The sequence below is a fragment of the Nicotiana tomentosiformis genome, chromosome 11, assembly GCF_000390325.3.
Source record: "Nicotiana tomentosiformis chromosome 11, ASM39032v3, whole genome shotgun sequence".
Classification (NCBI taxonomy): Eukaryota; Viridiplantae; Streptophyta; class Magnoliopsida; order Solanales; family Solanaceae; genus Nicotiana; species Nicotiana tomentosiformis.
In genome coordinates, this window is record NC_090822.1 from 21,781,961 (window position 1) to 21,804,844 (window position 22,884).

At 39.6% G+C, this 22,884-nt stretch overlaps 1 protein-coding gene across 1 annotated transcript; it reads right to left on the reverse strand.

Annotated features, from left to right (window-relative positions):
- Positions 1 to 20,244: 20,244 nt before the first annotated feature.
- Positions 20,245 to 20,550, reverse strand: LOC138901129 (uncharacterized). Its single transcript, XM_070188869.1, has one exon. The coding sequence runs from the start codon at positions 20,548 to 20,550 to the stop codon at positions 20,245 to 20,247; it is 306 nt and encodes a 101-aa protein (XP_070044970.1).
- Between the last annotated feature and the right edge of the window lie 2,334 nt (positions 20,551 to 22,884).

Here is a 22,884-nt window from a genome sequence, read left to right on the forward strand (position 1 = left end):
AGCTCATTTCAACTTTTTTGGGCAAAAGAGCACGGCTTGGAGCTATATTTCAGAGAAATTTCATGGGAAATCTTTAGGTAAGTCATTTGTGATCATTGTTAGTTAATAATATTGAATTATCATTGAATATTCCGACTAAATTACGTATTTTTGAGGTGTAATTCGAGAATTTGGGCTTAGGGATTTGAAAATAAGATTTTAGGATTTGAAGGCCGAATTGATGTCGGAGTTTGGTAATTTTGGTATGTTTGGACTCATGGTTGAATGAGCGTTCATATTTTATAACTTTTGCCGGGTTCTGAGGCGTGGGCCCCACTATTGACTTTTTCGAATTTATTGTGAAATTTAGCATTTTCCTATGGAATTGATTCCTACACCTCGTGTTGATTGCATCAAATTATTTGTGAGTAGATTTGAGGCGTTCGGATGTCGAATCGTGAGGAAAAGGCTTATTGGACTAAAGAATTGCACGGTTTGAGGTAAGTAACATTTCTAAACTTGGAGCTGAGGGTATGAATCCCTGAATTACGTGTTATATGAATTGTTTGGAGGTGACACACATTCTAGGTGATGGGCGTGTGGGCATGCACCGTGGAAATTTGTGACGTAATTGATTCTGTAGAATTTTATAATCAAATAATCTTGGCATTATCCACGTACGTTTATGTGTTAAAGAAATTGAGGTGAGAATCATGTTAAAAATCATGCTGAGTCTATATACCGCTATTATTGAGACTAACAAAGGTCATATTATTGTTGAATTATTTGTTTAAATTATACTTTCATACTCAGTCATGTTCATTTATTTCATATCATATCTCAGTCTCTGTTGCTAATTATTGATACATCATATTATTATTTTTTGGTTGATTTTCATGACAATTTGAGCCCGAGATACTGGAGAGATTAATGACAGAGTGAGGCCGAGGGCCTGATTGTGAGGATATTTATGAGATCGGGATGCACACCACAACATGCCATATTGGCTTTATATACTTTATTATTATGGGATCGGGTTGCACGCCGCAGCAGGCTAGATTGGCTTATTATAGCGCTTGAGCTGAAGGAGCCCCTCCGGAGTCTGCACCCCACACAGTGAGCGCAGATGATATTATATTTGGGATGGACTTCCCAGGGCATGGATTTGCCTTATTTATTTAAAATTTCCCTGGGCATGGATCTTGCCCGAATCATTTATTATATTTGGGATGGAGTTTCCTGGGCTAGATTGGCCCTGTACAGTACTGAGTGGCTGAATGTCAGTTATTATGTATATATATGAGATGGATCTTCCCTGTGCTGGATTGGCCATATACATTACTAAGTGATTGAGTACTCTGAGAGTGTGAGTACATGAGTTCATCACTGTGCTGCATTGCATTAGATGTGCATACTTGATATGTAGGCATAGAAAAGTATTTTTCCTCATGCCATCTGATAATGAGATTTCTTATCTGTCGTTAAAGTTTTTAAGAAAAATCACAGGTTTCAGACTTACTCATATTTTCGGTGACTTTTGGCAAAAGATTTGATTTTTACTGTTAAATTGAAAAGAAAATGTTTATTTTTCCGGAAATTTACACGAGCTGAGCAATTTATTATTGAGTTATTACTTGTGCTGCTTTAAATTGTATTGTTATGAGATATTATTAGTTATTGGAGTTGGACTCTGACCCCTGTCCCAGCTCGTCACTTCTTTCAACCTAAGGTTAGGTTTGTTACTTATTGAGTACATGGGATCGGTTGTACTCATACTATACTTCTGCACCTTGTGTGCTGATTTCTGATGTTGATGTAGCTGCGTACGGCGGGAGCTAGATCTGAAGAAGTTCTTGCATTCCAGTCATTGCTGCCTCTTGTTCATGGTAGCTTTATAATTTTTAATCTGTTCATGCATATTTTAGACAGATAACGTATTTTTATTCCACACTAGTTCTGTAAATTCTAATCTTAGAAGCTCATGATTTGTACTACCAGTCCTTGGGGAGTGTATTAGAGTCCGTTAAATATTAATTAAATCGGGTTATTTTTTATTTGGCTTACCTAGCGGGTGAGGTTAGGTGCCATCACAGCTAGTTGGATTTTGGATCGTGACACTTATGGCCTGAATACCCACTGGAGGAACCCTGAATAGCAGGTGGCCGGTCGGAACTCTCTAGCATGGCACTAAAGTAGGGCCTCACTGGAGCACCCCAAGGAGGCGACGGTGCTGGATATATGGGCCTGCTAGACTGGCCCCTCACGAACTAAACCCCGCCCCCAGTTGGGGCACCACTGAACTCCCTAGAATACTGAAACCGCTTATCCCTCGTAGCCTACTCTCGACCACGCTGACGTGCACCCTCGATCCTCCGAGCTATCTCTACAACTAGCTCATAAGAAATTCCCATCTCAACCTCTCGGGCCATAGTGGCCTAGCTAGCAAAGTGCAAACCTTCCACAAACCTCCACACTCTCTCTGCATCGGTCAGAAGTATCATAAGTGCATGGCGAGACAACTCAGAAAATCTCGCCTCAAAGTCGGTCATCGACATATGGCCCTTTCCTGGGTCAAGTATTCCGCTCGTTTGCTGTCAAGAATTCAGTAGAGCTGGAGCTGCTCAAATTGAAATCGCAACTCTTCCCTCTAAGAGGGTGGAATATATCTCTCCAAGAAGAGGCGTGTGAACTGGTCCCAAGTCATGGGAGGAGAACCTGCTGGTATATATCTCTCCAAAGATATATGGCTGCCACCACCTACGGGCCCTGCCCTCCAGCTGGAAGGTAGTAACATGCACCCCATGGGACTCCAATATCCTTATGTTGTGCAGTCTGTCCCTGCACCAATCAATAAAGTCCTGGAGGTCCTCATGTCGCTCACCTCCAAAGACAGGAGGTTGCAGCCTGGTCCATCTGTCCAATAGCCTATGCGGATCACTGGCCACAGCCGGTATGAGCCCAGTATAGCTGCTGCAACTGGCAGAGCTTCACCCACGGGTAGTGCGCTCGGGGTCTGATATACGGCAGCTGCTTGACCTGGAGCCTGAGTGGTAGGGGCTTGTGCTCCCCCTCCCTCCTGAGATGTGGCTGGGTCTACTGAAAATAAAACAGCCTGAGTCATAGAATCCATGAACTGTAGCACACAGCTCATGACCTCCTGGAATCTCGGTGTGGACATGAAATCCACTAGGGCTGGCTCTGCTGCAGGCACCTCGCCCTGCTCCTCAATAATAGGATCCTCTATTGGATCCACTGGTGGCATAGATGGAGCAACTCTAGGACATCCTCGTTCTCTACCACGAGCTGGACCCCTCCCCTAGCCTCTGCCTCGACCTCTAGCGACATAGGGAGCAGCTCCTCCATGATCGGGTACATCTGGTGCGTGCGTTTTCACCATCTGTGATAGAATAAGAGAGAGATACTTATCACAACATCGACTGCACGATAGGAGATGAAGAAAAAGAAGTTTTCTAACACCCTATAGCCTCTCGAAGATAAGTACGGACGTTTCTGCACCGATCCGCAAGACTCTATTAGGATTTCTCATGACTTGTGAGACCTACATGTACCTAGTTCTCTGATATCAAGTTGTCACGACCCAATTTCCTATAGGCCGTGATGGCGCCCTACGTTGCCTCTAGGTAAGCCAACAGTGAACTAACAAATTGTAAGATCAAGTGTAGTGAAATAGTTTTATCATTTTTGTAAGAACAAGGTCGTGATATCATTTACTCTTTTAACATTTTTGAAATAGTTTATTTTTAATTATTACATAAGTAAGAGATGAGAGAATTTAATAAAATAAAACGTAACAAATTGTAAGATCAAGTGTAGTGAAATAAATACTCAAAAATCATTAAGTGTCTACTAGCAAAATTCCAAGACCTAGTGTCACAAGTGTATGAGCTACTAGTAGAATACACAAAACACTACACTACTCTCTGAAATAAAGTAGATGGAAAGCAAATACAAAAGAAAGACTTCGGGTGTTGCAGAACGGCTCGGAAAGTAGCTCACCGCTAAGTCTCGATATATCAGGAGTGCGCGCCGGGATGATGTCCAGATGCACCTGCCTCAGATCCTACACAGTTAGTGTAGAAGTGTAGCGTGAGTACATAAATAACATGTACCCAGTAAGTATCTAGTCTAAACTCGAAGAAGTAGTGACGAGGGGTCGACTTCGACACTTACTGTGGGCTAACAATAAAATATCAAAATTCTAAATAAGCATGAGTTATGTAAACAACCATAAACCTCCGTAACAAGCGATAAACAAATATTTCTTTCAATAACAATAAATCCCAAATCAATTTCCATCATTTAAATAATTGTAACCTCTCAAGGCAATAAAATCATATCAAGAAGATTAGGCTACACGTATTATTACGCACGATTTATGTCGAGGTCGTACGACCCGATCCAAAATATATGCATATATTGTGTGCACTGCCCAGGGTCGAACAACACGGACCATAGATGCATCTATTAACCTGCCGAGGCAAATGGCCCGCTCCCATGAGAGTAGAGGAGACTTTAAATCTTAAAATCCTTGATCTCAGCTCTAAATAAGACAATTAATATAGGTGACCAACATAATAGAGCAAACAAAGCATGGTGTAAGCCTAAGACTACCCGAACATCACATAGAATATAGCTACGCATGGACTCTCGTCACCTAGTGCGTACGTAACTCCCCACACATACAATTCACAACAAAAATATACCTAAGGGATGGGTACCCTCTTACAAGGCTAGGCAAGAGACTTACCTCATTCTCAAACTCACTCTCGATCCACAAATATGCTTTAAATCCTCAACTCATTTCCAAACGACCTGAAACTAGTCAAATATTATAGAACTTAATCAATACATGTTCAAAAGTTCATAATTTAACTATTAGAATAATTACCCAACCCAAATTGGAAGGTTCCTAAAATTTACCCTCGGGCCCACGTGACCGAATTCCGGAAATTTTCAAAGAAAGTTGTTAACCATAACATCACGAACTCAAATATATAGTTTTCACTCAAGCCCATAACCATTTTCTTGGTTAAATCTCATTTTTATCAAAACCTAGATTTTTCACCTAAACCCATAATTTTTACAAATTTATATGTTAAAATTGACCCTTAATCTATGTATTTAACTTATATTAGATATAATTTACTTGCATCCAAGTTGCTAGGTGAATACCCCTCTCAAGAAGCTCCAAAATAGCCCAAAATATGAAAGAAATGGGTTAGAAATGGCCTAAGTACCGTAATAAATGAAGCTCACTGCCTCCAGGACTTCTACTTCTGTAGCTCCTTGGCCGCATTTATGGCTTCGCATCTGCGGAAAGGGCCTCGCAGAAGCAATCCTCCCCTCAGCTGGCTCCCTCGCTACTACCAGTGGCTTGCTTCTACGAGACCGCTTCTACGGTGAGCTAGTCGCACTTGCACCTTCCCCGCTTCTGCGATCGTCTGCTTCACATCTGCGCTTCCGCAAGTGTTGTCCTCCCACCACTTCTGTGATTCCTGGGCAGCCTTTGCTTGGCCACTTCTATGGTTGATGGCTCGCTTCTGCTAGCTCGTACCTGCTGTAACGACACGGCCGGTCGTTTCGAGAGTTATAGCCCCGTTTTCCCCATTTCTACTTCTTTTTGTGTTATTCAGCTATATTATGTTATATCGGGTTAGTTGGTTCGGGTCCGGAAGGAACTCGGAGTAAATTGAGACACTTAGTCTCTTAAGTAGAAACTTAAGTTGGAAAAGTCAACAGAATGTTGACCTATGTATAAACGATCTCGGATTTGCATTCTAATGGTTCTGTTAGCTCTGTTAGGTGATTTTGGACTTAGGAGTGCGTCCGGAATATGATTTGGAGGTCTGTGGTAGAATTAGGCTTGAATTGGCGAAATTGGAAATTTGACGATTTCAGTAGGCAGTGGAAAATTTAATATCAGGGTCGGAATGGAATTCCGGAACTTGGAATAGATTCGTAGTGTCATTTGTGACGTGTGTGCAAAATTTGAGGTCATTCGAATGTGGTTTGGTTGATTTCGGCATCGGTTGCCGAATTCGGAAAAATTTAGAAGTTCTTAGGCTTGAATCTGAGGGTAATTTGGTGTTTGGATGTTGTTTTGAGTGATTCGAAGGTTCAACTAAGTTTGTATGTTGATATATGACTTGTTGGTATTTTTGGTTGAGGTCCCGAGGGCCTCAGGGTGATTCCGGGTGGTTAACGGAGTTGTTGAAGTTGGAAAATGCAGCTGGAGCTGCTATTCTAGTGTGTCCGCACCTGCAGATTGGGAACCGCAGGTGCGATGATCACAGGTGCATTGAAGGCTCGCAGATGCGGAAATGTTCGCAGATGCGAAGAATGGGTCGCACCTGCGGGCTCGCAGGTGCGAGGAGACTCCCGCAGGTGCGAAGTCTGGTCAGCTAAGTGGAATGCACAGGTGCGCACCTGTGTACGCAGATGCAGAAGCGCAGGTGCGAGAAAGGGTCCGCAGGTGCAAAAAACCTGGGCAGAATCCTTAAATAGAACCCTTCACAAATTTTGGTCATTCTTCACAATTGCAACTCGGTGTTTGGAGCTTTTGGAGGGGTTTGAAGAGGGAATCAAGGGGATTTCGTTGAGGTAAGTTACTTAAGCCCTAATACTTGTGTATATGGTGATTTTCCGTTGTTTAATCATGGTAATTAGTGAAAATGAGGGGTTAAGGCTTGAAAATTTTGAAAAAAGTAATTTAAGGATTTGAAGGGCCAAACGATGTCGGATTTTGATGAATTTGGTATGGTTAGACTCGTGAGTGGATGAGCTTTCTAGTTTTGTAAATTTTGTCGGATTTTGAGATGTGGGCTCGGGGGCCGGGTTTGAGCTAATTTTGGATTTTGGTCTAATTTTGTAGTTTTTCTTGTGGAATTCATTCCATTAGCGCGTATTGATGGTATTGTACTGATTGTAAATAGATTCGGAGCATTTGGAGGTTGAGTCCAGAGGCAAGGTCATTGCGAGTTAGAGATTTGGCCGGTTTGAGGTAAGTAACGATTGTAAATCTGGTCCTGAGGGTATGAAACCCCGAATTTCGTATCATTCTACTATTTTTAGTGACGCACATGCTAGCTGACATGCGTGTGGGCGTGCACGGTTGGGGAATTGTGACTTGATCCGTCCCGTAGCAACTGTAAAGTTGCATACTTTGTTGAAACCATTTGATACTTATATGTTTTAGAAAGAATTTCTGTAAATTGGGCTGAATGCCATGTTTGGGCCTTGCGCCAATGCTGTTTGGACCCTTAGGGGCTGTTTCTTACCATCCTCTCATTGTTTTCAATTGAAAATCTATACTCAGTCATGTTTATACTTGTTTACCGCATAACTCAGTTTTATGACTCTATTTTGATGCATATAAATATTTTGGGCCGAATGCCCTGTTTTATTGAAATGCCCGAGTGGCCTGATTTGTTAGGATGAGTGTGGATCGGGGCTGCCTGCCTGTAGCATACTTTATGACTGAGTGAGGCCGAGGGACTGATTTGTGAGAATGAGTGTGGATCGGGGCTGCCCGCTTGCAGCATACTTTATTATTATCGCACGTGAGTTGTCCGTGCAGATTATAGCACTTGGGCTGAAGGAGCCCCTGCGGAGTCTGTACACACCCCCAGTGAGCGCAGGTACCTATTGAGTGCGAGTGTCGAGTGCCGAGTACTGAGTGACTGGGAGGCATGAGCGATTGTGAGGTATGCCCGAGTGGCAAGAGTAATTGTGAGGTATGCTCGAGTGGCACGAGTGACTGTGAGGTTTGCCCGAGGAGCGGTATATGAGTGATGTTTTGCCCGAGGGGCTGTTTATGATTTCATCATTTTTGCTCACTTTTACATTGAGCCTTCATTTGAAAAACTATTGGATAAATATCTTTAAATGATTTTTACTGGAACTGGATTTAAACGAGATGTTTGATTCAAAACCTGATTTTTAAAAGCATGTAGTATTTTACTAAGATTTCCTGATGAACGTTATATGCTTTATTGCTCGTCACTACTGCTCAATTTTTATTTATTGTTGTTACTTACTGAGTTTGGCATACTCACGTTACTCCCTGCACCTTGTGTGCAGATTCAGCTATAGCTGGACATGGTAGCGGTTATTGAGTGTTATGGTTGCAGATTTTCTTGGAGATAGCAAGGTAGCTGTTTGGCGATCACAGCCCCTGCTCTTCTCCCTCTTATCTTCCTCTAGTTGTATTTAGCTATTTTCCAGGCTGAGTTAGCCTTGACATTGTTATACAGATTGTAGCAGATTCTCATGACTAGTGACACCCCGATGTCGGGCTTTTTCTTTTCCGCACTTCTATTTTTCTTTGATTTGAACTCTTTTAATGGAGGTTTTATGTCAAATAACCTTGAAATTATCTTTAAAATAAAATATTGGTTGTTTTGGAAATGAGTCAGCTTGCCTAGTTCTACGATAGGCGCCATCACGGCAGGGGTTAGTTTTGGGTCGTGACACCTGCGGCTGGCCTTCCGCAGGTGCGATTACACCAGAAGCTGGATGCTTCAGCCATTTCCTCTAAGTCCAAAACTTTGTCCGCGCCTCGTCCGATTAACACCCGAGGCCCCCAGGGCCCTGCCTAAAGATACCAAAAAGTCCGTAAACATGAGACGGACCTGATCGAACCTTCAGAATACGGAAAACAATACCAAAACTAAAAATCACACCCCAAACCAAATTTAATCAACTTATGAACTTCAAGTTCTTCCAACTTACTATGAACGCGCCGAAACATACTTAAACTATTCGGAATGACTCCAAATTTTGCGTCCAAGTCTTAAATCACCATACGAAATTATTCCTAAGCTCGGAATCCCAAACAGACCTCGATAACACCAAAACCTACTCTAAACCAAATTTAAAGAGCTTTAAAACCTTCAAGGTGCCAACAATCAATATCAAGCGGCGAAATGCTCCCGGGTCATCCAAAACCCCGATCCGAACATACGCCCAAGTCCAAAATGATCATACGTACCTATTGGGACTATCAAATCCCGTTTCTGAGGTCGTTTACTCAAAACGTTGACCAAAGTCAAACTTAGCCCTTTTTGCCCACCTTAAGGAACCAAGTATTCGGATTTCAACCCGAACCCTTCCAAATCCCGAACTAACCATCCCCGCAAGTTATAAAATAGTAAAAGCACATACGAAGAGTCTTATTTAGGGAAACGAGGATCTAGAAAGCAAAACGACCAGTCGGGTCGTTACACGAAAGGATCTGAAGAAGAAGATAACAAACATATGAGACTTAAAGAGGCTCAAGGGAAATAGAGAAACAATATCCACAAAAGTCCTATTTTCATCTCATCATCGTCCAGTTTCAATAAAATGCAAGTAATCTGATGTGTATGTAATATATCACAACTTCAATAAAATTCAAAGAGGATTTTTCAGTTTTGGGAGTCAAACTCTAATTTTCATCTGCTGGAAAATTAACCTCTTCGAATACTAATCCGCAGTATGACTAATTCACGTGCAAATATATAAAATAATCTTCATATTATAAACAGTTTATAATTTGGACAAGAGCATAGCATTTGAATTTCATGAAAAACAATTACACTAACACATACCAAATAAAGCAACCAAAAAGTTACGGAGAACTAGATCTAAAATTTTAGGAAAATCTAAAAAATAAGGGGGGGGGGGGGGGGGAGTAAGCAGATCTGAAGCAAGTAAAAACTAAATACTACTGTATTATATATGATTTTGGGTTATTGGTATTTTTTTTTTTCTTCTTTTAACTTTTTATTGGGATAGAAAAAAGACATTTTCAATAGAACTAAGAACATGATGGGATTGGCTGGTTGGTACATGGTTATCTTATGTGTGGATAAAGAACCCATGTAGTATAATTTTTCTTTACCAATTTTTACTTCGTTAATAATGGTAGTTCGACTTACCATTGAAAGTAGTAGGCGTAAGAAACCTTTCTAGTTAGCATATAATTATTTGATAAATTTGATGAGTTATTATTTAAACTATTATTACCTTTTAGATTGGAAGTTATTTATTGTTGAATGCTGACCATTGAAAAGGTTTATATAAATCGGTGAACAAGAGTTAGCACATGGAGTATTTTTCACCAAGTGAAGGATTAGATCCGTGTGCATTATTTTAATTAATTCCCTGATATTTACAAATAGCCATTTAATTATTTTCTAATGTTTAAGACTTTGAATTTTTTATGTTGTCATTTAAGTATTTTCCTGAAATTTAGTACTTTGAAATCAAATAAAATTCTAATGCTTATTAAATCTTTTTTTATTTGAACTAGAATTATTTCCTTTAATTATATTTGAACTCCTTTCTTTCTACGTATGAACGTACAACGTTAATTAGAGATATGATTGTCACTATAAATTTGTTCTAAGAAGTTAATAATTATTTAAATTAAGAGCAGTTAACTTAAATATGATAAAGAAACTTAAAAATGTTAATCTTAGCTATAGATGCTTTGAAGTGCATTATGATATTTGTTTTTTGTTATAACGCAACATTGATATATTAGAAACAACATTGATATAACAACAGTGATCCGCGACTCTATTCCCCTCCCGAAATATGTGTTGGATCCCATGTATGAGTGGATTACTGAGCATCAACCTGCAGTCATCAAATAAATGTGAGTATTTAGCACTGGCCGTTGATAATAGGTTGAGTAATACCTGTGAATCGGTCTCCACATTATAACATTTGTGATTACCTCTGAAGTTGTCAGACCATCAAGCAAGGTTAATAAACATTTATAAATTATAGAAAAATACTTCTGAATATTTAGCTTATGGACACGGTTTACACTTTACCGTAGTTGAAAGCAATTTAGTTATAATTTTATTTCTTTGACAAATGTAGTTTTTATTTTTCAAAGCAATTTTCTTTTATTTTGTTTAATTATTTTTTGAATATTTAGAACTTTAAAATCACTTAAAAATTTAGTTATTAATTTCTTACTTATTTGAATCTCACACGAACTCCTAATATTTAGGAATTTAAATCGAGTAAGATTTTAATTATATAATTTTTTTCCTTATTTAAATTGAATAAAAACAACTATATAAAATGTATTTTCCCAAAAATAATCTCATAATCAAGAAATTTCGTCCAAGAGGGATTCTAGATATTGTGCTCGTGTTTTCTTATGAATTATTTTGTTGCATTCCTGCATATCTATTATGGTTCTACTTTGTTAACTTTTACGCAAACTTGCAAAGCCTCTTCATGCTTTCTTTTGCAGGCATCTCCTTAGTTGTGGATACAACAATTTGAAGCATGTTTAGGTAAGTACTTGGTAATTGCAAACATTTAAAGAAGCACGTCGACTTTAGAGGTTTTATCCAATTCTGACTTCAATAATTTGTTCTCTTATTTTAATATTTGTATTTTTTTTCTACCTCTTACAATTTCATATTTTGATTCATCGCTTACCAAGATATAAAGTATTATGGTTTATATACCTCAATTTGTTTTTACAAAGGGCAAGCTACATTGATTTCTCCCCAAATATTATGGTATTATATCTACAAGTTGTCACAACTCCAATTTCCCTACGTAGAATGTCGTAAGGACACCTATTCTCTAAGACTAGGTAAGTCTAATAAACATGGGAAAATAACTAAAATAACAAGTAAACTCTCAAATACTCAACAATTTTAATAAAGAAGATTCCACAACTCAGCATATACAATTTTCTCAAAACCTGATGATAACGAGTCACAAGCTCTACAACGGTGTCATAATCATCCATATACAATTGAATCTAATAAAAAAAGGAAGATATAGAAATTGTCACGACCAAATTTTCCCTCTGTATGACGTCGTGACGGCACCTAGTCTCTACGACTAGGTAAGCCTAATATTTTGCGGAATAAATGAAATGAAAACATAAATTTAACAACTAACTGTAGCAATAACACTATAACTGGGTACCATGCCACTTGGCTACTCCTCAATATACTACACAGCATTCCCAAAACCCGTAACATCGTGAATCACAAACTACAGGAGGAAAATCTAGTGTTTTTATACATCAGAGTCTATAAAAAGAAACTACAGAAGATAATAGACATGGGGAAGAGTAGAAGGGGACTCCGAGGTCTGCGGACACGGCTGATATACCTTGAAGTCTCCAAAGCTGTCCCGGCTCACTGATAGTACGGCTGAAAAGGAGTACCTGGATCTGCACATGAAAAACATATGCAGAAGCGTAGCATGAGTACACCACAACGGTACCCAGTAAGTGCCAAGCCTAACCTCGGTAGAGTAGTGACGAGGTCAGGTCAAGGCCCTACTGGAATAAATAAGAGATAGAATGAGTAATTTAACAGTGCAATAACAATAACAATGGAAATAAAACAGGTAAGGAATATACCAAAATTTACTACACGGAAATAAAGAAATTAATGCATCACAGAAGAAAACAATGAGTGTTATGCCAAGGAAACAAAGCAACTAAACACAAGTGAAGTAATAGAGAAATACCAAAAAAAGTCACTACTGCGGTACCGCCTCGTAGTCTCAAATCACAAGAATAATTCACAAGCTTTCCTTATACCACAGTGGGAGCCATGTATTTAGTTTTGAAAATTATTTTTTCCGAAATAGCATCCCGCGTTTTAGCCCACCTTATCACACCGCGTGGCTTCTAGTAATTCCCCTACTAGCCACGTGTATGAAGCCCACTTTATCGCACCGCATTCATTTCAAAACCAAACCTTATACCACCGCATGCATATCAATATCACAACGTATCACAAATCGCACCTCAAGTGCCCAATATCACAACTCGCCAAAGAACTCAGTCGTGTAGTGACGAGATCAGGTCAGGGCCTTACTGGTATATATATAATTACACAATATAGAATGAAATACCGCAGTAAAATAAAGACTGAAATTTAACAAGAATGAAATCATAGAAGACAACAGCTCAGTATGAAGAGATAACAACTAGGGATTTCCCGAGATACCATCTTGTAGTCTGTAGCCAAACAATAGAATTCAATAGTTACGGCACGAAATTCTACAGTTCAACCTAAGTACCAGTTAAGGAAAGATAGGTAAATTCACTAAACATGCTGCACGTAGTTTAAGTAAACAGTTAAGGCAAGTAGGAATACTATTCTAGTCTAGCCGGATACCACACATGCTAATGGAACTCAAATAAGAAGGAAATCAGGTTATTACTTAGTAAACAAATCGGGCTTTTACACAATTAGCCCGTGTATGTACTGGTCACCTCACGTACACGGCGCTCATATATCAAAAACAGTACAAATCCTACGGGGAGTTCCCTCACACAAAATTAGGCAAGCCACTTACCTCGAACCAAGCTCAATCAATCGGTAAGAATGCCTTTTCCACGAATATTTGACTCTGAATGGATCGAATCTAATCAAAATAATTCGATACAATCAACAAAATTTATAGAAATCAATTTCATAAGAAAATACTATATTTTTCAATAAAGAAATCTGAAATTAACTCAAAAAATATATGTGGAGACCACATCTTAGAATCTGACAAAACTCATAAAATCCGACAACCCATTCAATTATGAGTCTAACCATACCATTTTCACCCAAATCCGACTCTGAATCGACACGAAAATATCAAATATTCGTTTCTATGAATTTTCTAACATTTTTCCAAATTTCAATCTCAAAACACTAATTAAATGGTGAAAACAAATGATGGATTCGGGTAATCTAACCATAATTGAGTTAAGAACACTTGCCCCGATGTTTTCTTTGAAAATATCCCAAAAATTGCCTCTCCCCAAGCTCCAATTCGTCAAAAATGACACAGAAGAAGTCCCCTGTTTTATAATTCGGTCCAGGCATCCCTCGGTCCTGCCTCGATCATGGTCCTCGATCATGGCCCTCAATCCTGGGCCTCGATCCTGATCTTCGATCCTGGACATCGATCATGGCTTTGATCCTGGCCCTCGATCCTGGCCTTCGATCATGGCCCTCGATTATGGCCTTCGATCATAGCCCTCGATCATGAGCCTTCGATCATGGCCCTCGATCCTGAGCCTCGATCATGGCCCTCGATCCTAGCTTCGATCTTGGCCCTCGACTCTGGCCTTCGACCCAGGGCTCGATTTCTGGGCTTCGATCCTGGGCTCTATTTCTACATTTCCAGCAGGAGAAAATTGCAACAGCTTTTGTAGCAGCTGTTTAAGTCCAACTTTTGATCCGTTAACCATCTGAAACTCAGTCGAGGCCCTCGAGACCTCAACCAAAAACATAAATAAGTCCTAAAACATTATACGAACTTATTTGAAACCTCAAATCATATCAAACAACGCTAAAATCACAATTCACACCCCAATTCAAGCTTAATGAAACTTAAGAATTTCCAACTTCTACATTTGATGTCGAAATTTATCAAATCAAGTCCGATTGACCTCGAATTTAGAACACAAGTCATAAATGAGATAACGGAGCTATGAAAATTTTCGGAACTAGATTCCTACCTCTATATCAAAAAGTCAACTCCCCGGTCAAACTTCCAAACTTAAATTCCTATTTTAGCCATTCCAAGCCTATTTTAACCACAGACTTCCAAATAAAATTACGAATAAGCCCCTAAGTCCAAAATCACCATACGGACCTAAGTCCAAAATCACCATACGGACCTATTGGAATCATCAAAATTCTATTACAGGGTCGTTTGCACTTAAGTCGACATCCGGTCAATATTTGAACTTAAGCTTTAAAACTTGGAACTAAGTGTTTCAATTCATTCCAAAACCTTACCGGATCCGAACCGACTACCCCGACAAGTTACATAATAGTTATAAAGCAAAAATGAGCAGTAAATAGGGGAGTGGGACAATAACTTTTAAAACAACGGGCCGGGTCATTACAGAAATAGATAAAGGGTGACTCTGAGGCCTACAGACACTGGCAGATGTACCTTTAAGTATCCATGTACGAACACAACTCATTGATACCTGGACTGGTAGGATGCACCTGGATCTGCACAAAAGATGTGCAGAAGCGTAGCATGAGTACACCACAATGGTACCCAGATAGTGTCAAGCCTAACCTCGGTAGAGTAGTGACGAGCTCAGGTCAAGGCCCTACTGGAATAAATAAGAGACAGAACGAGTAATTTAACAGTGCAATAACATTAATAATGGAAATGAAACAAGTAAGGAATATACCAAAATTTACTACACAGAAATAAAGCAATTAATGCATCACGGAAGAAAACAATGAGTGTTATGCCAAGGAAACAAAGCAACTAAACACAAGTGAAGTAATAGAGAAATACTAACAAAAGTCACTACCGCGGTACCGCCTCGTAGTCTCAAATCACAAGAATAATTCACAAGCTTTCCTTATACCACAGTGGGAGCCATGTATTTAGTTTTGAAAATCATTTTTTCCGAAATAGCATCCCGCGTTTTAGCCCACCTTATCACACCGCGTGGCTTCTAGTAGTTCCCCTACTAGCCACGTGTATGAAGCTCACCTTATCCCACCGCATGCATTTCCAAATCAAATCTTATACTACCGCATGCATATCAATATCACAACGTATCACAAATCGCACCTCGAGTGCCCAATATCACAACTCGCCAAAGAAGGCAACAATAACGTTGTTTCAGAATAAATAGCTCATGCCTCAACCACAATGTACACAAGAGTCTCAACAATAATAATCGGAAGTGAATAACTCAACAAGAATAGTATTTCATAACTTAACACTTTGCATCAATGTGAATCTCGGCTTTTATAACTCAATACCAATTTTAACACCAAGATATTCCAACAATAACAACTTCAAGTAAAGAATTAAACGGTTAAATAATGTATATGGAATAAAGGAAACAAGAACTTCAACTAAACATTTATAGCAATTAACTAGTAAGAGATAAGACAAGTAGAGAATGTGAAAATATACTAATGATGATGAATATAATATGTTAAGATAAATCAATTAAGGCATGAAAGGAATCCACTACTAGAAATACAGTCTTTTTCCACGGAAGAATCGGTGAAAATCTGTGTATAATTTGAATATTCCCACTATATTCCTAGAGGAGACGCTCAGTGGGAAAATGGATGGTGGGAAAATAATTTCCCAGGACATTTGTGGGTAATTCCCAGGATGTTTCCCACAGAAGATTTCACGAAAACTTGGTGGGATTACATAGTGTATTTTCCCACGACCGCCGTGGGAAGAGGAAGAAAATATAATAATTTAATTTTTTTAAGTTTCCCACTGAATCTATGGGAAGTATTAAAAATAATTTAGCTATTTTCTTTTATTTTACCCATGGAAGCAGTGGGAAATATGCATAACCTGGAAATAATTCTATGAACATTCCCATGAATATCGGTGGGAAATATTGAAATTCTTGAAAGAATATGGGCAGAATTCACATGGAGTTGGTGGGAAATCCATGGAAAATCTAGAAAATATTTTTATGACAAAATCTATTTTTAGAACTACACCACCTGCCAAACAGAAAGTACAACCACCAATACAAGACTAAATATAATTAAGCATTCAAATACCAAATTCAACATTCAATCCAATTCATTTCATAAACAACATCTAATTCAATCCATTTCATAAACAATATCCAACAAAACATAGAGTAGAACAAAAACTCAAAAAATCCAGAATTCAATATGCACCAGATGCTAAGAGGGAGTTTATCTGAGACTTGAGACTTTTAACATCACTAGTGACAAGTCTTAATGCATCATCCTTTCGCCTCATTTCTTCCTCCCTTTGCCTTTCGTCTTCCTCTCTTCGCCTATCTTCTTCCTCCCTTCACTTTGCCTCTTCTTCCCTTGCAGCCCTTTCTTGAAGATACAACTCCTTAATCTTCGCTACCTTCCTATTCAATTGCTCAAACTAATCCAGATCAACCGAGCAATGAGATGAAGAATAAGAACCAGACAATTCAGAAGTACGACGGCCGAGACTAAACTTTGATCCAAGGCCGTAGACTCTCCCCTTATGCACGCCACCAGCTGCCTTAATCCACATGTCCACCGTTAAAGAAATATCTTTTTGCAGTGGCCTATTTTTGTGTCACATCGATCTTGTGCGGCATCTTTACGCACTGGATACAGAAAATTTACCAAGATTGCAGCAAAACCAACCCATTATAAATAATCAGATAAGGTTCATAAAAGATTTTTACTTTATAGGATTTTGCCTCATTGGATTAGTAATGTAAGGTTGGCCCAGTATGTGGTTGCTCATGTACTATGCCTTTGGAAAGACATCCAAATGGTTATGAGATTATATGCCCTCGTGAGACTTTGCCGGCAGATCTTCTACATAAGGCTGCCATCATAAGACAATGTGAGGCGCAGAGGAGTGATTATATAGCCAAGGCATACAGGCAACACTACTGGTGCTATTGTCCCCCTTATTTGTACTTTTCCTATGTGTTACACTTTTCTTTTCCATTATTAATAAAATAACTACTGGGCACGCCTAATAGTATAATTTGCCAAAAAAAAATCATTAGACTTGAAATTCAAGACTATCATCAATCAAAAAATAACGACAATAAAAATCCATTTTTTGGGGCATTTTTTCTTAAATTTCCTTTCATATTATTTGATTTTTGGGGCATGTTTTCTTAAATATTCATTCAAGACTATCATCTATGATTTGAGCGTTTACCTATTACAGATTCTTGAATAGCTATTTCATATCGACTACAGTACAAACTAGCTATTCAAGAATCTGTAATCCACTAATGGATCAATATCTGCTAGCAGACCTTCTTCCTATTGCTTGGATTCTTCAAAAAGCACATTATCTCTATACAACTCCATCAGCAACTACGGAAATTGGAAGAATGAGACTTACAAATTAAAGAAATCGAGAAAGAAAAGAAAGAGAGCAACTTGATTCGCTTCACATTAATTTTTTTAAACCTAGGGTTCGAAATAGTATAAAATCCCTAGGTTTCAAAGTACTTTGGGGGAAATCAAAAACAAAAAAGGAGAGGGTGAGTAGAGAGGGGGGGGAGGGAGGGGTCGAATTACCTGGGAATGGAATGAAGTGAGAAGCGTCTGTGGAGCGGGAGATACAGAGGGGGAAAATACGATGTGAATAGAATGAGGGAAAACTTAAGATTATGTGTAATAATAAAACTTTCCCACTACTACCCTGGAAAATCTCTATGGGAAATCTTTTTCATAATTATAAGAAAATTTTAAAAATTTAAAAATATTCGTTCACACTGATTCTATGGGAATATGTAAAAACGTTTTTTTTTTATTGTTTAATTTCCCACTGTCTTCGCTGGGAAATAATTTCAGTTTTATATAATTATTTTTTTAATGACTTTTCCCACAGAATCAGAGGGAACTAAATTACGCACATTTTTGCCCCTAAATGTTTCCACGGATAGTCAATGGCAAATGTTATTGTTTTTCTAGGAAAAGAAATTTTAATTTTCCCTTTGTATTTCAGTGGGAATTGCCACTGAAAATATTTTCGTGGTAAAATGATGTGTTTCTAGTACTGATCTACATAGCTAAAACCGGTAAATTTCTACATTTAGTCTGTGTACGCACTCGTCACCTTGCGTACACGGCTTCAACACATCACAATTATCACAAAACAACACCAATCCTAAAAGGGCAATTTTCCCACACAAAGTTAGGCAAGACACTTACCTCAAAACAACTTCATACCATAAATATAAACTATAGGAAACTATTTCGAACAATAAAGCTACGATCTTTGCAAAGAAATCAAAGTCAACCCGGGTCCGCATCTCGGAACCCGACCAAAATTACATAATCCAAACACTCATTCGATAACGAGTCCAACCATACAAGAATTACTCAAATTCGACCTCAACCCGCTTTTCAAAACCCCAATATTTAGTCTAGGAAGTTTTCACAATTTCTCCCCATATTTCAAACTCAAATCACTAACTAGATGATGCAAATAGCAATAGAATCATGAAATATAGTACAATCCATGTTAAAATCACTTACCCCAACGATTTCCTTGAAAAACTCTCAAAATATCACCTTACACCGTGCTCTCTGGGTCCAAATTATGAAAATGAGATCAAACCCATGTTTTGAACTTTAAATTTAACCCAGGTGTTCTTCTTCCTCGCAATTGCGAAGCACATATTTCACAGGCTTCCAAAATGCTCTCGGCAAACGCGGAACTCCACACGTTAATGCAACGTGCGAAAAACAAAATGCGTGGACTTGCAGCCTCTTCCTTCCTTCTTTGCTGACGCGACCAATAACACGTGTTCGTGATTCACAGACTCTCCAAACTTCCCAATCGCGTAACCCATCTCGGGATCTCATAGAACAAATTTCACCAGTTTCCAAATAGCACTTCGCGATCACGAACCTCCACTCGCGATCGTGTACAAAGAAACCATCAGCAGAAGATTCAGAAGTCTTCAAGGTTCCAAAATGCGCCGAACATGATCCGAATTACACCCGAGGCACTCGGGACCTCAACCAAACATACGAACAAGTCCTAAAATATCATATGTACATACTCGAAGCTTCAAATCATATCAAACAACACTAGAACCATAGATCGCGCATCGATTCAAGCCTAATGAACTTATAAACTTCCGAATTTCAAAACTAATGTCGATTCATACCAAAATAACTCTGATTGACTTTAAATTTTGCACACAAGTCATAAATGACATGACAGACTTATTCTAACCTCCATAATCGAAAATAGACCCCGATATCAATAAAATCAACTCCCGTTCAAACTTTCCAACCTTCCACACCTTTAACTTTCTAACTTTCGCCAATTCACGCTGAAATGACATACAGACCTCCAAATAAACATCCAGACGCGCTCCTAAGTCTAAAATCATCATACGGAGCTATTGGAACCGTCAAAATACCATTCTGGAGACGTCTACACAAAAATGAAACTACGATCAACTCTATCAACGTAAGGCTCCAACTTAGGGACTATAGGTCCCATTACACTCCGAAACTCCCCTGAAACCAAAACCAAACACCCCGGAAAGTCACATAACCACAATATAACATAGAGGAGGCAATAAATATGGGATCGAAGCTAAAATACTCAAAACGACCAGTCGGGTCATTACATCATCCCCCTCTTAAAACAAACGTTCATCCTCGAACGAGTATAGAGACATGCCTAAAGTGGTGAAAAGATGAGGATAACGGAAATGCATCTCATGCTTTGTTTCCCATATAGCCTCCTCGACTGGTTGAACTAAACCTTCACTGAAGCAATTTTCTTCAACCTCAACTTCTGGACTTGCTTGTCCAAAATGGCCACCAACTCCTCAACATAAGACAAATCCTTGTCCAACTGGACTGAGCTGAAATCTAACACATGAGACGGATCACCGTGATACATCCAGAGCATAGACCTATGGAATAGTGGATGAACTACAGCTAGACTGGGTGGCAGTGCAAGCTTGTAGGCCACCTCTCCAATCCTCTCAAGAATCTCAAAAGGTTTGATATACCTAGGGCTCAATTTTCCCTTCTTCCCGAACCTCATAACACACTTCATTGGTGAAACTCGAAGCAAGACTTGCTACCCAACCATGAATGCAACGTCGCAAACCTTCTGATTTGCATAACTCTTCTGTCTAGATTGGGTTGTGCGAAGCCGATCTTGAATCAATTTAACCTTTTCCAAAGAATCCTGAAAAACGTTTGTACCCAATAGCCTAGCCTCACCCATCTCGAACCAACCAACCTGAGACCGACACCGCCTTCCATACAAGACCTCATATGGATCCATCTAAATGCTCGACTGGTAGATGTTGTTGTAGGCAAACTCCGCAAGCGGCAAGAACTGATCCCAAGAAACCACAAACTCTATCACACATGCTCAGAGCATATCCTCCAATATCTTAATAGTACGCTCGGATTGTCCGTCTGTCTGAGGGTGAAATAATGTACTCAACTCAACCCACGTGCCTAACTCACGATGTACGGCCTTCCAAAACCTTGATACAAACTGCGTATCCCATTCAGAGATGATGGATACCAGCACGCCATGAAGCCAGACGATCTTACGAATATAAACCTGAGCCAACTGCTCTCAAGAATAAGTAGTCACCACTGGAATGAAATGAGCCAACTTGGTTAGCCTATCCACAATCACCTATACTGCATCGAACTTCCTCTAAGTCTGTGGGAGCCCAACAACAAAATCCATAGTAACCCTCTCTAATTTCCACTCTGGGATCTCTAGCTTATGAAGCAGTCCACCTAGCTGCGGATGCTCATACTTCACCTGCTGACAATTTAGGCACCGAGCTACATACTCCACTATGTATTTCTTCATCCTCTTCCACCAGTAGTGCTGCCTCAAGTCCTGATACATCTTGGCGGCACCCGGATGAATGGAGTACTGCGAACTGTGAGCCTCTTGAAGAATTAACTCATGCAAACCATCTACATTGGGCACACATAACCTGCCATGCATCCGTAATAAACTGTTATCCCTAATAGTGACCTCATTGGCATCGCAGTGCTGAACCGTGCCTTTGATGGCTAGCAGATGGGGATCGTTATATTGACGCTCTCTGATACGATCGTAAAGAGAAGACCGAAAAACCACACAAGCCAAAACTCGACTCGGCTCTGAAACATCCAATCTAACAAACTAGTTGGCCAAGGCCTGAACATCCAATGCTAATGGCCTCTCCGCTGTTAGAAGATATGCTAAACTGCCCAAGCTCTCTGGCTTTCGACTTAAGGCATCGGCAACCACATTAGCCTTCTGGGGATGATATAGAATGGTGATATCATAGTCCTTAAGAAACTCTAACCATCTCTGATGCTGCAAGTTAAGATCTTTCTCTTTGAACAAATAATGTAGACTCTGGTGGTCGGTATAGACCTCCCAAGGGACATTGTACAAATAGTGCCACCAAATCTTCAAGGCATGAACAATAGTTGTTAACTCAAGGTCGTGGACAAGATAGTTCTTTTCATGCACCTTCAATTGTCTAGATGCATAGGCAATCACCCTGCCATCTTGCATCAACACTGCGTCGAGGCCAACACGCGACGCATCACAGTACACAGTATAAGACCCCGAACCCGAAGGCAACACCAACACTGGGCTATAGTCAAAGTTGTCTTGAGCTTTTGAAAGCTCTCCTCACACTCTTTGGTCCACCTGAATGGAGCACCCTTCTGGGTCAATCTGGTTATAGGTGTTGTAATAGACCAGAAACCCTCTACAAATCGACGGTAATACCCTGCCAAACTAAGAAAACTTCGGATCTCAATGGCTAAAGACGGTCTGGGCCAACTCTGCACTGCTTCAATCTTCTTCAGATATACCTTGATCCCCTCACTCGACACTACGTGTCCCCAAATTTCCACTAAATCAAGCCAGAATGCACACTCTAAAAAATTTTGCATACAACTTCTTTTCTCTCAAGGTATGAAGCACGCTCCTCGGGTGCTACTCATGATCCTGCTAAGTCCGGGAGTACACCAAGATGTCGTCAATAAACACAATGACGAATGAGTCAAGATAGGGCTGGAATACATTGTTCATCAAGTGTATGAATGCTACTGGGGCGTTGGTCAGCCCAAATGACATCACAAAGAACTCGTAATGATCATACCGAGTCCTGAAGGCAGTATTTGGAATATCCGGCTCCCGAACACTCTGGCACCCTGTAGTTGATCAAATAGGTCATCAATGTGTGGCAATGGATACATGTTCTTCACTGTAACTTTGTTCAATTATCGATAATTAATACACATGCACATAGAACCATCCTTCTTCCGGAGCACCCCAAGATGATACACTAGGCTGAATGAAACCCTTATAAAGCAATTCTTGCAACTCTTACTTTAACTCTTTTAACTCCACTAG

Bases quoted from the DNA above. Each gene is read 5' to 3' on its own strand.
- LOC138901129 (XM_070188869.1), bottom strand. From the start codon at position 20,550: ATGAAGTGTGTTATGAGGTTCGGGAAGAAGGGAAAATTGAGCCCTAGG.